The sequence below is a fragment of the Agelaius tricolor genome, unplaced genomic scaffold (genome assembly GCF_023055355.1).
Source record: "Agelaius tricolor isolate 1412-34295 unplaced genomic scaffold, bAgeTri1.0.p SCAF_67, whole genome shotgun sequence".
In the NCBI taxonomy this organism is placed as follows: Eukaryota; Metazoa; Chordata; class Aves; order Passeriformes; family Icteridae; genus Agelaius; species Agelaius tricolor.
In genome coordinates this window covers 1,598,997-1,613,639 of record NW_027269327.1, presented here as the reverse complement: position 1 = coordinate 1,613,639, position 14,643 = coordinate 1,598,997, and the positions used below count along the sequence as shown (strand labels likewise).

Below are 14,643 nucleotides of genomic sequence, written 5' to 3'. Positions count from 1 at the left end.
CAGAGGAGCTGAACTCCATCTCTTCTGGGTGGTTCTCCCCAGATAGTTAATGGAACTATTCTATATCAGATAAAGCCCAGTGCAGAGGGGACAGTGCAGTGTGGGGTATGAGGGTTCCTTGTAAGAGGGCAGCAAGGAGGAGTTGGGGCAGGCCTGAACTCCCTCTTGGAATACATGGGAAGCACTGAGAAGCTTCTTAAATCTTTGTGTTTGTGCCCTTGGTGATTTACATTAGGTCCCCTGACATTTGAGAGGGATGAACCTTCTGTAATGTTCACTCCTATTTTATAGATCACGTACTTGGATGGATTTGCACCATACCCAACTGCAGGGAACTCTGTGAAGAAAGCTTTTGCCCCAAAATATAAGTATTTTCCCTTTGGTTTTGGCAGAGGATTGAAGGGAAAAATGCAGGTGATGAACTTTTAATTTTCCTGGGTACTGCCTGATTTCTGTGCTGCTGTGTAATTTCTGTGTGGCCCTGTAAGTACTGTAATTTCTGTAATTTCTGTGTGCCCCTGTAAGGATTGTAATTTCTGTAATTTCTGTGTGCCCCTGTAAGGATTGTTGAAAGGCTCTTTACAGCTCCAAGGAACAGCTGGATCTACACAGGTTACTTGGGATTACCTATCATTCCAGGTCAACTGTGGTTAGCAGGACCTGGCATTGGAAGAAAAGACTCAAGATATGCAACTGGAATTGCATATGCATGAACTGGAGTGAGAAAGTAGTTTTCTATAGATCAGTGGCAGGGATTAAAAAGCCCTGCCCTGAGAGCTGGAACACAGCAGTTCCAAAGCAAACCAGCCTGGGGATCAGAGGGGCTTTCCCAGAGCACATCAGGCACTCAGGGCACGTTCCAGGGGAGGGGAGGCAAGGTGGGAAGAGCAGTGAGCTGGGCTGCCAGGCACAAATGCAGGTCTGCTGGGGCAGGAGACCCTTGGAGCTGAGAAAGCAGCAGCTTTTCAGCCTGCAAAACCAGCACACAGGAAGAAAAGTGCTGGTGAAAAAGCAACTGCAGTGTATTAGGAGCCAAGGGACACTGGGCAGAAAGTCAGAAAACATGCTCAGCTTTCCAAAATATGCTCAGCTTTCTCAGCACCATGTGTGACAAGACCATTTCACCAAGCCTAAATACTGTAGTTTATTAGTCTGTCAGCTGTGGTGCTCAGAAATGAAAGGGTGGTTTGTTTCTGCTAAGTAAAGCAAGTTTCTAAAACCTTTACTTTTATATTTCCAGAATGAAGTTGAGAGCAGGTGTAAGGAAGATCAGTTATTGTGTTGGAAAGAAAAATCTACTCAGTGCTCTAGTGAGAATTCTTCCCTCTTCCACCTTTTATTCTTCTTTCCCCCTCATTTAGGAATATTTCAATAGTGAAATATTCTGTCAGGTGTATTTTGTATTAGAACTTTGCATTATTAAAGAGCAGATGAGTTTGTTTTTTTTGTTTTACTGTGGTAGCTGTTTTAATATTTTTTTTGTGCAGTCCAAGCCTGAATCTTGGGCTTTGCTGCCATTTCTTCTATCCCAGGTTGGTCTACCAGGCACATTTCACCTGGGAAGGCAGATACACTGTATTTTTATTCAATTTGTCAGCTATTACTTGTTATCTGAGTGTGAACTGTATGAAGAGTCATCTTTCTCCTTCAGTGTATGAGACACTGCTGACCATATTTAAATTCAAGTGGTTTGATTGAACCTGTTTAAAACTTCTGTGACATTTGGACACATGTTCCTGTGTGACTGACTTGATGTTCTGACTTGTTTTTAGGAGTTGTAATATCTACTGATAAGAGTTCAGAAGTTACACTCAGTTACTTAATTCACTTTTGCACAAAACACCATTCCCCCCTTCCTTCAGAACACAGCAACCCCTGTCTGACAAAAAAAGAATTGAGAGATGCCAGTGAATATGCAATATATGCATATGCAATGTGTAACTTAGGTAATCTAATCTGATCAAACAGAAAAAGTCACTGTAGAGTTTTATGTAAGTTTAATCTGAACAAATCAATTTAAAAATACAGTATAAATAATTCTTAACTTATATAAAAAATGATTAAGAAAATTTGGGAGTTTTTTTTGTGCTTCTTACTAACTTTACAAAAGAGCATTATTAAACACAGAAGCAAAACATTTTACCTGTGGCCTTTTTGCTAAGACATAAAATATTTACACACTCACAGTACTTTTTTTTTTTTTGGTGCAAAATATGTACTGACTGATAGACTGTACCTTTCTGTACAAAGACAATTTCAGCTTACTTTGCATAGAAGAAATCAACACACACTCACGAAAAACCCCACTAGATACATAACTTTGCTGTTAAAATACTTCAGGTAAGCCTTTTGGAAAAATTCATTAGGCATTAACTTTCTCCTTAAGAGTCAGTTTTATTTTCTAAAGCATCAATTAAGGCTATTCCAGCATTGAGGTCATGGCAATACATGTCCAAACCATTGTCCATCATACAATGCCAGATGTGTGCAGTGTGTTACCAGCAATTTTGCCTGCTAACACAATCAGAAATTCCCTATCCCAAAATTAGTCTTCTGAAACTTCAAGTTTTCGTTGAGGAATATATAAAGTTCCTTGAGAGGTTCTCTGGGTACCATCTGAGTTTGCAGATAGTGCAGGTTCTGTGTTTGGCCCTCCTGGTGTGCGGAAAAAATTCTCTGTAACTGCCTGAGGCTCCTGAGGTTCCTTTGGCTGAAGGAACTGAAGAGAAAAGACAAAGTTACTTTCATTTATGGGGGAATAAAAAGTAAATTCTACTACTTCTAAATTTCTGCAGGATGTTAGCAAACTTTTTTTTCCCCTTGAAATTTAAAAACTGAACGTTTTACTGAGAAGGATATACCTGCATTCCTTTATATATATATATATTATTACATAAAAATACAGTTTTTCTAATCCCCTTCTTTTTTAACACAGACAGATATTAGGCAATACAGTATTACATAAAATACACAGAGAAACTTCCTGTGGGGGGAGGAAATATTTACAATCCTGTAGAGTCCTATCCTATTAAAAGAATAGCTATTATGAAACACAAGAACTTGAGGGTAGAGTAGGGAAGTAACAAGAAGGAAAGAAAATAACAAAGGAACAATTTTTTAATAAGCACAACAGCAGTTTGTGATTATTAAAATATGTCTCAGATATGTAAAATCCTCCCTCTAAAACAGTTGTTTCTTCACATCTTGTCATCTTCCAGCTGGCTCCACTTCCACCACAAATAAGTCATTTATCTTCCTTGCTAACCTCTCATTTCTACTGTACTTAGGCTGGCCTTCACTGCTAGCTCTTTTTGGGCAGTGCTGATTTCTAAAGATCAAAAAGAAATGTTTGTTTATAAATTTTACCTGCTGTAAGGGAATTACTGCACTGCACTTCCCACTCAACCCACCATGGTGGCGTTGCAATGTTGTAACTCACCTTCCCTTCTTGCACATTTGTGCTCCCTGAGCTATGGCTGATATTTTCTGATTGGGAAGAGACTGGCACGTGCTGTAGAGGGGGATTTGCAGGAACTTGCACACCAGCAGGTATTAGTCCTATGTGTTGCAGCATAAAGTTGAGAGCTGAAGAGCTTGGGTTTGGGGCAGAGCTGGTACTGCTCGAATTGAGGCAGGAGTTGCTCAGTACAGGTGCAGCAGCTATGGAATTTGGAGACAGCATTATGTTCAAGGGTGTTATATGAAAAGCAGGAATATTGACTGTCTTCAGTTCTGAGGCTGGCATTGGAATGACACCTGGAACAGAAACATCAAGTGTTGAAAGGAATCAGGACAAGCTGGCCCTGGCCCCTTGAGCTGGCCCCCTGTGCCTGCCTCCCTGAAGACTCACCAGTGATGGGAGAGCTGTAGGCTGTGTGCTGCAGAGAACACACCCCAGCCTTCTCTTTAGTGGAGCACTCTGCCTTGTTGCCATGGGTGCAGTGAGTCAGAGGAATAAGATAACCAGATGGAAAAAAAGTCTGAGAAAGAGACAGCATGCCTTTAGCCCAAACATGTCATAAACAAACCCCAAAAGTCTTCTCCAAAACTGCAACCCTCCCTTGCCTTGTTCTTATGCTTTATCCTCCATGTCCCCAGGATGCCATATCCCATGCCTGTACTACTCTCTGTCTGAAAAGAGACAACACACTCAAGGACATGCTCTTTCAATTAAAACCACTCAGAAGTCAGCAGGCTCCATTTCCAGCTGATACTCTTGGTGGGGAACTGGAATTCCACCTGGGATTAACACAGTGCAATTTGACCAGATGGAAAAGAAACCCTGATACTGAATGCTATTTTTCCAGAAGAAACATTCTGGACCCAGTAAATCATCACATCACCTCATTTTTGGATTGTATTTTTCGTAAAACAAATATTGGATGACAAAACTTTTATATTTACATATTCTGTTTTTGTCAACAGAACTGTTCAGGTTCTCTACAGCAATCAGTCTTAACTGCAGAGTACTGAATTTTACTGATGAGGAGAGTTTCATGTGATTCTGTTTCAAAGCATTTTACACTAAGTATATGCAAAGAAAGGATGGGGGAGGTAAGGGATCTCAATATTGCCCTCAGCTCCTTAATGTGACCTTCATTCCAATGGAAGCCTGAAAGCCTCTTTATGTCCTCCCTTTTGTGTACTCAATGCAGAAACAGAAATCCTACATTCCTACAAAATAAGATTTTAACAGCACACCAAAATGAATTCAGCCAAAGACAACCTATGTAGATGTAGTTCATTGTAGTTTTGTTTCTTTTGCAGAGACTCCAAGTAGTGTTTTCCCAGAGAATGGCAAGACAAATCTTACCTCAGGAGCAGGAATGGCAAATGCCACAGGTATGTCTTGTTTTGTTTTGATTTTATCTTCATCTTCTGGAATATTTTCTTTTGTACATTGGTCACAGCAACTTGCAATGTTTTGATCTACTGTTTTGGTTTCATTCTGTCTCTCTTCCTGGACATTGTCTATTTCATGATTAGTTTGTGAGCTATTGGAAGGTGGTTTTTCATTCTTAGTGGATTCTCCCTTTGAAGAAAGCACATACAAAAAGAAAGGCAGGTGTTGTAAGGCTTAACAATGTCAATTAGAGCCCTACAACAATAGTTACATATTCTTAAAAACTGGAAAGAAAGCTTTTTACTCCCTCCTCATTCCCAAGTTTGTACTTTAAAAGTTTCTGGTCACTAGGACAGCCAGGTCCATGTTATCACATCTTGTTTCTTCCCAGCTGGTGGATGTTGGATAGCATGTGCCGTCATAACACACCCATAACATATGATGACTGTTTCAGCAAGCCAAATTTACAGCAGATTTATAATTTACAGAGATGCTAAAACAATCAGCAGCTGAGGAGTAGAAAGCAATCCAGCCCCAATCTCTCCATATACATCAAGTTTATCTGAACTTCTTATTCTCTCCATGTGCTGTTCTATTATGCCTACAACAAACCAACACTGAGTGGGAATATTTAGAAGGCATCAGGATTTTGGGACGTTCCCTGTCCAGTGACTTTCATACATCCACTTTCCCATCTAACACCTCTAAAGCCAAGAATGGATGCCAGCAAGTTTACAGAATCCTAGAACTCAAGGGACCTTGAAGATCTCTTGCTTCCAACCTTGCTCTCAACCTGTCCTACTCCAAAATCATGTATCAATAAGTAAGTTTTGACATAGTGTTTTGTGAGCTGCTTTATTTTCACTACACCTGTACACTTTGTCTTCTTAGATACAAACCCCAGCCCCCTCAAACATCAGCAGGCATAGCAAATGAAACACCATCTCTTCAAGCCTGATGTTATTTACAACGCCTACGCTCACTGGCAGGCTCCTACATCACTTTGAAAATGAGTAGGTGGCAACATCACTAAGCCATAAAATGGCATTTTAAAACTAATTTAACTTACCAAAGAAGTATCAAGGCTTTCCTCATCGCTTTTACGCCTTTTAATTAAATTACTCTCTGGTAGTGCTTGTGATCTTTTAAGGCATCGCTGAGATGAAGTTTCTGATTTCATTTCAGGTCTTTCTTCAGCTGCCAAGGATTTTGTAGGCTCATCCTGACCTCTCTGAGTGTCCCCTTCCTCAGTGGTTATTATATTTAATATTTTTGAATTATTACTCTTAATTCCAGTTACGTTGGCACACGGCAGAGGCTGCAACATGAAGCCTGGGCTGTAGGTTGTCACCGTGTGGGCTTGGGAAGGGTGCAGATAGATTGCATATGAAACCCCAGACTGAGGATGAGGTAGGATGACTGGTGACACAGAGCTGTGGCTTGCAGGGCACACCCCGAGGGGCTGGCTCAGAGCTGGCTGCTGAGAGGGCTCAGGCTTGGGGACAGCCTCAGGCGAGGACAGGGCACATTTCACTTGCATCTCTTCTGCTGTCCTTCAGCAAAAAACAAACAAAAAAATCCCAAATGTGTTTTAATTCCTTCATGCAGAAATGAATGTTCTGACAAATTATCTTCTGTAATATAAAGAGTTAACATAAACCTGTACTTCTCAATCCACTAAAGAGAAAACAAATGAAAAACTAGCCTGCAGCAGTACTCAAGGTTACTGGGTTTTGCAGGCTATTGCCCTACTCAAACTGAGCATAACTTTAACTTGTTCTCACCTGTAAACTTGTGCAAACTTACTTGGATTGTCCTTCCAGCTGATGTTTAGTGATTGCTGGAAACTGAGCTATTGTATTTGGGAAAACTGGTAAACTTTGATAAGTACCTGGTTGGAAGAGAAGAACAACAAATCAAAACAGTGAGTTCATCAATTCAAAGTAAAAATTTAACTTTAACTTGAGGAGACTGCATTATGTAATGTAACATTTAATGAGATATTATCCTCAATCTCAGCACAGATTTGATTTGGTCAAATGGACATCAGCTTACATTAAACAAATTTTAAAGGCCCCAGAGAGGATCCCAAGCAAGAACATGAACACGGCCAGGTAATTTTCTGGCCATGTTTTGGAATACAGAACTGCTTAGATAGTATGATCCAAAGCAGAGTTTCTACAACAAAGAAGGTTCAGAGAAGATCCAATATTCAGTGATTCTAGACAAACAGAAAGTTTGTAGCCATTCCTGCATTTTTGACAGCTCTTAAGATGATTTTTTTGAAAGGAGGCACCACCCACACATCTACGTGTCCTGTGAGAAGAGGGCAAGCCCAAATATTTAATGCAATACTACATCTGACTTAAAAACAAAGAAAAGGAAGTCTCTAAAAGAAAAATGATTAAAAGATATGTACTGGCACTTATTTTAACTGGGCTGGTTGGAGCAGACTGGATCTTCCTTCTGTCATTCTCTATACTCTTAACTAATTTTATTAGAGATGAATGCCGAGTGAAGTTTTGCTTTCCTTTTGAAGGAAAAAGGGCTTTTGAGCACTGCTCTTTGGAAGTGATGGATTCTGAAATAGGTGGGGAACAGGTTGTAGAAGTTGCTTCAAGTTTTATATCTGGAAAACAGGAAAAAGAAGAAAATATGTATCATATGCAGATTCAGTAATTAAAAGCAATTATTTGAGCCTGGCTGATAATTGTTGAAGTACCAACAGCAGCAAACATGGAAATTCAAGAATCTCAATAGCTGAACATCCACTGTGTGCAAATAGATACTGGTTGCTGTGCTGATAAGGACAGTGATGTGACTAGTAAAAGATTTTCTGTTTAGTTATTCTGTCTTTTGGTCAAAAATTTCTAGTAGAGAAAATGAAAAAAACAATCAATATCATCAGCAGAACAAAAGGAAATGACACATACACCTACCCTGAGTATTTGGCAAGACCTCAGGTCCTGTCCACTTGAATGCTGGTTTTCTACCTCTCTCCTCTGTAACATGAACTTTTTTGATAAGCTTAAGGCTGCTGAGAACATTTGCAATGTCATAAAGTCTTCTAATTTTGGCTGAAATAAAAGAAATAAATGGAAAGTGTAGCAACTGCAATTAACAAGTAGCATGTATCAGAAAAGAAATGTTGTAACACCCTTTAAGCAGCTAAGAGGAAAAAGCTTTTAGAACAATCAAAAGAACAATTTTGTGGAACAGGTATTTATACAATGAAATAATATTATGATACAAAGTTTACATGTAAAACAGAAGACATAGATACAGATCTAGAAGACACTGCAAAGTTTATTATGCTAAATATGGAAAAATGAATGCTTTCAGAACAAGTCAGTTTCTGTGCAATGATCAAACCTACACAAATTCTGTAGTAAGTATAAGTAGATTAAAAGGCAGGTACACACATGCAACGGCAAACATGGGAACTAGAGGGCAGAGACACATTAAAATCCAACAGTATAACCATCCTGCATATCTTCCCTGTCTCTAGGTTGAGCTATTAGGGAAAAGTTTAAGGGAAAAGTCAAACTACAAGTGAATTCTAGAGCACAGTGAATGTGCTTAGGTCATGGAATTTTTTGCTTCATAACCAAGACGTGGTAAAACATGAGATTTATACTTGAAATACAAGTAGACAGATGGCACATCCTGAAAATGCTTTAATTCTGAGACAGGCTCTTCTTATGGAAGAATAAAAGCAAGCAATAACCCTACTGAGTAGCCACCCACCATCTCTGTGTTGCTGTGAGGCAGTGGAAAGGAAATAATGAACTGAAATCAGCAAGGATCAGTATTCGCATAGACACGATTCCACAAAAAAACCTCAAAACCAAAACAAAAAATAACCCAAACAAGCAAAGGAATCTGAGAATTGAGGAAGAGTCTAATTTTCACTGAAACCCACAACTATCCCTCAAAAGCAGCACAATTTTAATTATTATATGTCTACTGACCTAGACCTAGAAATACCATTCATTTGAATGGAGAGGAAGAGGAAGAAGTGTGCAGGGAACTGAGAGAAGGGTAAAAGAGTGAAGAAATAATTGGCAGTTAGAGCAAAGGGTTTCACTTCCTCTGAGACACAAGTTGGTCACAGGACTTTTACAGAATTTCTTTAGATTTCTACCAAATTAGTTATGGGGCCAGAACACAGATTTTGCATGATTCTGGGGCATCTTTGGTGAAATTATGCTGAAAACTTTGACAGGCTGCTTGAGGAAAGAGAAATTGTTCCTAATATGGAGGCTTGTGACAATACTTCAGAAGGGAGGATTTAATGGACTTTTCCTCTCAGGTGGGCATTATGCATCAATAGCCACACAAAAATTATAAACTGCAGAAGGTGTTTGGTGAGTTTTTGGAGGCTCAAATAAACATTTGTGTCAGGAAAAATAAGACCGTATTTTTCCTTATATGAAGTAGTACTGGGATAATTCATTTAGCTTACACTTGGCTGTTGTACTTACTTTTAAACTTGCTTTTATCTAAGTCTTCTAACTGATCTTCTCCAATCAGGATTTTAGCAGCAACTTCAAGGCTCACTATTTGAGGTGTTGATACAAGAAACAGCATCACAAATTTCTGACTCATCACTCGTAAGGACTTGTATTTCCTGCCATTCACTGATGCTGCAGCAGACAGAAAAAAGGATTAAAGTATTCAGGGACACACCAGCTACAAACACAAACAGTGAAGAAATTTGTCAGTAATAATAACTGTAAGAATAACACAGAGACTAGGGCCAATGCTGACTCGAGAATCATGTTTCTATGTGACAAGAAACAGATGACTGGGTGGATACCAAGTCTAACTACAAAGAAGAGACAGTGATGTATCCCACATATACATTTCCCATTGTCTGACAACTTGTATTCTTAAAGATGCTTAAACCTTAATTAAATTTTCTTCCATGAATTAAAGCTAAATTAATAAAACAAATTGAGTAATTTATGTTTCAAGTTTCTATAACATTCAGTAGTAACTTCTGGTTTCTATAACAATTCAGTGGTAATGGCAATTAAATTATACGTTGGTGTATTTGATAATTTCACCTGACGTAGAAACAAATTACAAGAACTGAACGAATAAGACAAGTGAAAGAGTGCAGAGCACTTTTCCTCACTACAAACAGTTGTGGTGCCTCTGGGGCAGCACCACCTCAGAAAAAAAAAGGAAGGCTAATAAATGTTTTTTTCCCCCATGTTCATAGAAATTTATCATTTCAAGTACATATTATTCTTGTCATTATAGAGAATTATTACCAGCACGAAATTCCACTCCTGGGAGCTCGACAAAAGACATTTCTGACTGCTCACTTGAGCCAAAAGAACTTGCCATTTCTTCATTCCTTTCACCGTCAGGATCAAATTCATGCTCGTACTCTCTTCTCTTGATCATCTGGATTTGCTGTATGTATTTGTTCTCTTCCCCCACCTTTTTCAGGGCCTGCAGGGTCTGGGGGAGGTTGTGGCGCCCATGCCAGACGTATCTGTTCCTGGCCAGGCGGCTCACCATGTGCAGGCTCTCCAGCACGTTCACAATGTCATAGATGCGCCTGCGCTCCACATCTGCAGGGGAAAGGTCAACCTGACAGCTCTGCCATGCAACGCATCTGCCCTCGTGCATTACCTGCAGCACAGACTCCTGTCCTTCCTCTTGGGATACTTCCAAATCATTTTTGCCAATTCCACAGCATAAACTGAAAATAGCCCTCCCAGGTTTGCCAGCAAGGAAAACAAATCTTGCTTCATATATGCAAGGACTTGCTGCTCCAGAGTTATACTTGGCTTTTAGCATTCCTTAAGAAATAAAATTTACTGTTGCCAGAAGAGCCATTACATGGGTTTCAATCCAGCTTTAGAAGAAACAGAGCATTTTTAATTATTCACTGCATTGATTCTAGATTGTGTCCTAAAATAACCTTAGAAACTCATGGTAGGAAACTGTTTTATAACTTCTTTTTACATGTCATTTTATTAGCACACTCTTCTGTTGTGTTGTGAGGGTCTCCAGGACAAGGTGAGAGATGAATCCGACTCCAAATTCCTTAGAAGGCTGATTCATTATTATATACTATATTATTATATATTAAATTATTATATATAATATTATATTATATTATATATATATTATATTATATTATATCTATACACTAAAATCCTACTAAACTGTAGAGAAAAGAATACATCAGAAGGCTAGACAAGAATGAATAATAAAAACCCATGACTGACCAGAGAGTCCAACACAGCTGGACTGGGATTGGTCATTAAATTAAAACAATTCTCCAAATCACATTCCAAGGCAACAAAACAGGGAGAAGCTGAAGCTTCCCAGCTTCCCAGGAGAAGAAATCCTGGCAAAGGGATTTTTCATAAAATATCACGGTGACATTCTTCTGTTCTCATTTGTCTGATAAATTCTTGGTTTTGACCAGACATTTGTAAAATATATGTCCTTTTGTACAAAGTATACAAAAATGTAAATCATACAGCTTTTAAAATTTTAAAAGTATTATCCATATATAAGCTGTAGAATACTGTAACTCCATAACTTTTTTTAATTTTAAAAAAACTTTCAGCTTGATCTTGGAAACGTGGAGTCTGCAGAAATTATTGGTGCAACATAAAAAATAGTGATATAGAATGAGAAAGTTAATATACCATCAAGAACAGAAAGAAGATTCTTGCTTCGATGTCATGATCGGACAGGAAGCTGTGGGCTGAGTTTGAGAAATGCTAGTTCCTGCTGCAAAAATCTAACCACTAATCTTAGGTATCATCTCTGAATTTAAAAACCTGCAACTGGTTATTTGTGGTATAAGCACTAATTTAGATGTTCAATATGAAACAGAATTCAGAGTTTCTCAGTTCAATTCACTGAGGAAACATCAGCATTCTAAAAGAATTGCTCTGGGAATTAGCAGTTTAAAACTGGGTTTAAATAAATTTGAGATCAGAGTAAGCATCCAAAATTGTATGGAGCAAAAATATACTAACATAAATGGCAGCTTATAGGCAAATTTGCATGAAGAAATATTTAATAGGATGAACACCAACTTACGTAGCTCTTCAGTGACTTCATCAAGGCAAATGTAACTTTTCTGTGAAGGGCTGGGGTAATCAGGATACCGAGCTAAGAATTTATGACACAGTAATCCCAGACTTTTCTCTTTGCGACTTGGCTGAGATTTTTCATATTCATCCCCCAATAAGTGCTCCTACATGGGAATAAGGAAAAGAGATTGTGAGGTTTTTGACACTATGTAAGCATAGATATTTAACAGCTTCACAGTGAGCACTGTCAAAGGGCCAGTGTTCTCTCTTTGTCCTCAGCAGCTGTGAAATAAAGCCAGAACACTACCTGTTGAATGTAGCTAGTCAATATCATTACTTATATTTGGTAAATGCTCCAAAAGCAAAACTTTAAAAAAGATATGCTGTGTCAATGTATAATTTTTATACTGAATAAACAGCCTTCAGCTAACTTAACAAAAAAAAAAAAAAAGAGAAAACAAATACTTTTCAACATACCTGCAAACAGTGTTTTGTCTGTAGGACCTCACTTGAACTGTCTGACAGTTGCCTTCTCTGTTCTCTGCTCCTAATCTCAGGACTGGCTGCACTAATCAGCATTTTCAGGTTGGAAGTAGGTGTCCAGGGATCTGCTGGAGGGGTTTCCTTCGGTTTTGGGGGTGTGGTTAGAGGCTGACAGTCAGGCTGTCTCTCTGTCAGTACCAACTGTGAGGTAGACGCTTGTTTCAAAGGGGTTTTCAGTACATTTTTGCATGGCTCAGAATGCTCATTTTCCTACATATCAATGAAAAGAACAATGGTGATGTTAAAGCCCAGGTGTACCATGACCCATTTATCAATAATAGTCAAAGGGGGATACAGATCCATCGTATTTTTTGGGTAGCTCCAAGCCAAGGGTTCCAGTCCTACTCTGAACCAATGAGTCCCTTCCCTGAAACCATTTCTGTGCCTGTAGCTTAAGGCTCGGGTCCCCTGGCATTTATTCCTCGGGTGATTTTCCTTTTCCTTCCTCTGAGGCAAATACAATCAGAACATACGTTAATGCATAGCAGAGAGCTATAAATAATAGCTGAAACATGTAATGACCCGGGAGCGGGTGTGATGTTGCTTATAAATTCTTGTTGAGCTAAATAGAGACCAGCCTGCATGTCAGGGAACACTTATCTTTGTTATAACATAATTAATTATATATCTGTATATAAATAATTATAATTATAATATAATCGCCTCAACTCTGGCGACCAGCCCAGTATTTGTAGTGACGGAACTGTTGGCTAACAAGCTCCTAACTTTTACAGTGAACGTTAACAAGCTCCCAACAAACTTCGGAGCGGAGTAAAGGGTGGAATGTGATCGCGGGGTTTGCCGAGACAGAACATGAGAGGATGGAGAGGGGAAAGCGAAGGGAAGGGGTGCCCGGGCGGGCTGGATCGGGACCGATCCCCTTCCCTGATCCGCTTCCCGGTCCTTTCCCTCCTATTCCTCCTTTACTTTTCGCGCCGCGTCTCCGCGCATGCGCGGTGGGCCCCGCAAAGCCCTCCAAGAAATGGGTCTGCGGTCTGTGGTGGCCCCGGAGCTCCTTTCGGGGTCCCGGAGCCCCTTTCGGGGCGGTGCCCGGGGCTCCGGGCAGGCTGGCCAGCCTGGAATTGTGAGGGAAGCGGGCTCGGTGCAGCGCCGCCCCACCTCCGCGGGACCCTCTCCCAATCGCAGCTTCTCCGTCTCGGCACCACAGAATGCCCGAGACAAACGCGCTCCGAACATCACTATCCCTGCTCCTCCACACACACCTTCCGTAAAGGGAAAAACAGAGAGGAGAGGACAGCCAGGAGGAAGAAGTTCTTCACGGACACCGTGGATAAAGGTCGTGAGAGATGAAGTTTCAGGAGCTCTTGTTGAGAACAGAAATTAAAGCGAAGGTAAAACACGCTCGGTTTCTGCCATCCCGCGGTTTCTACGCGCGATCATTCCGACAGAAGCGGTTTCACCCCCAGCCGGGCGGAGCGCGGGCAGCGAGGCTGTCACCGCCCCGCGGGAAGCGGCGGCCCCGGGGGGCGGCTGCTCTCGCTCACCGGAGGAATTACCTTGTCGCCGGCCCCCATCTCCCCGCCCGCCGGCCGCATTCTCCCGCCGCCTCAGGAGGCGACACCCGCCGCTCCCGCCGCGCCGCTCCGCATCGCAGGTCCCGCCGGCTCTGCAGGGCGGGAGGAGGGAGGGATGCACTGGATAGGGGCCCTGTGCCGGGCCGGTTCCCGCTGCCCTCCGCGGCCGCCGGGCTCGTCCCGCCGCCTCCTGGCCCGGCCCGCGCGCGCCCGCCCGCCGCCCAACGGCCCCAGCCCCGCCCCGCCCCGCCCGCCGCGGCCTAGCACCGCCCATCGGCACTGCCGGCGGCGCGTTTAAACACGGGGACACGCTACCCCTGCGCCTTCCCGCTCCCGCCGCGCACCCCACGGTGCGGGAGCGCCGGCGGCCCCCAGGAGTAGCACTGTCACCGCCGCCCGCCCCGGCCCGGCCGAAGCGCGGGGCCGCTCCCGGTGCCGATTTGAATTCAACGCGCGGAGCAGCCGCGGGCGGGTGGGGCGGGCGCGGCAGCCAATCAGCTCCCGGCGCCGCTCCCCGCGCGGCCAATGGGAGCGCGGCGCTGCGCGGCCTCTCCCTCCTCCTCCCGCCTCCCGCTGCCGGGCGAGCGCCGGCGGGGCTCGGGCCGGGGCTTTGGCGGGTTCCCTCCCTGCCGCCCTCCCGCCCCAACGGCCG

At 42.0% G+C, this 14,643-nt stretch overlaps 1 protein-coding gene across 1 annotated transcript; it reads right to left on the bottom strand.

Annotated features, from left to right (window-relative positions):
• Positions 1-2,545: 2,545 nt before the first annotated feature.
• Positions 2,546-14,184, bottom strand: E2F8 (E2F transcription factor 8). Its single transcript, XM_071417100.1, has 13 exons — positions 13,974-14,184; positions 12,391-12,666; positions 11,921-12,077; positions 10,123-10,428; positions 9,328-9,489; positions 7,783-7,920; positions 7,263-7,472; positions 6,650-6,734; positions 5,913-6,396; positions 4,814-5,032; positions 3,851-3,980; positions 3,440-3,756; positions 2,546-2,719 (listed from the first exon to the last, which is right to left on the bottom strand). The coding sequence occupies exons 1-13, from the start codon at positions 14,010-14,012 to the stop codon at positions 2,546-2,548; spliced, it is 2,697 nt and encodes an 898-aa protein (XP_071273201.1). The 5' UTR covers positions 14,013-14,184.
• Between the last annotated feature and the right edge of the window lie 459 nt (positions 14,185-14,643).

Coding starts and splice junctions, on each gene's coding strand:
- E2F8 (XM_071417100.1), bottom strand. CDS start 14,012: ATGCGGCCGGCGGGCGGGGAGATGGGGGCCGGCGACAAG. Junction 6,735..7,262: donor CCCAGTTAAAATAAGTGCCA/GTACATATCTTT, acceptor TCTTCCAACCAG/GTACTTATCAAAGTTTACCA. Junction 6,397..6,649: donor CAGCTGGAAGGACAATCCAA/GTAAGTTTGCAC, acceptor TTTTTGCTGAAG/GACAGCAGAAGAGATGCAAG.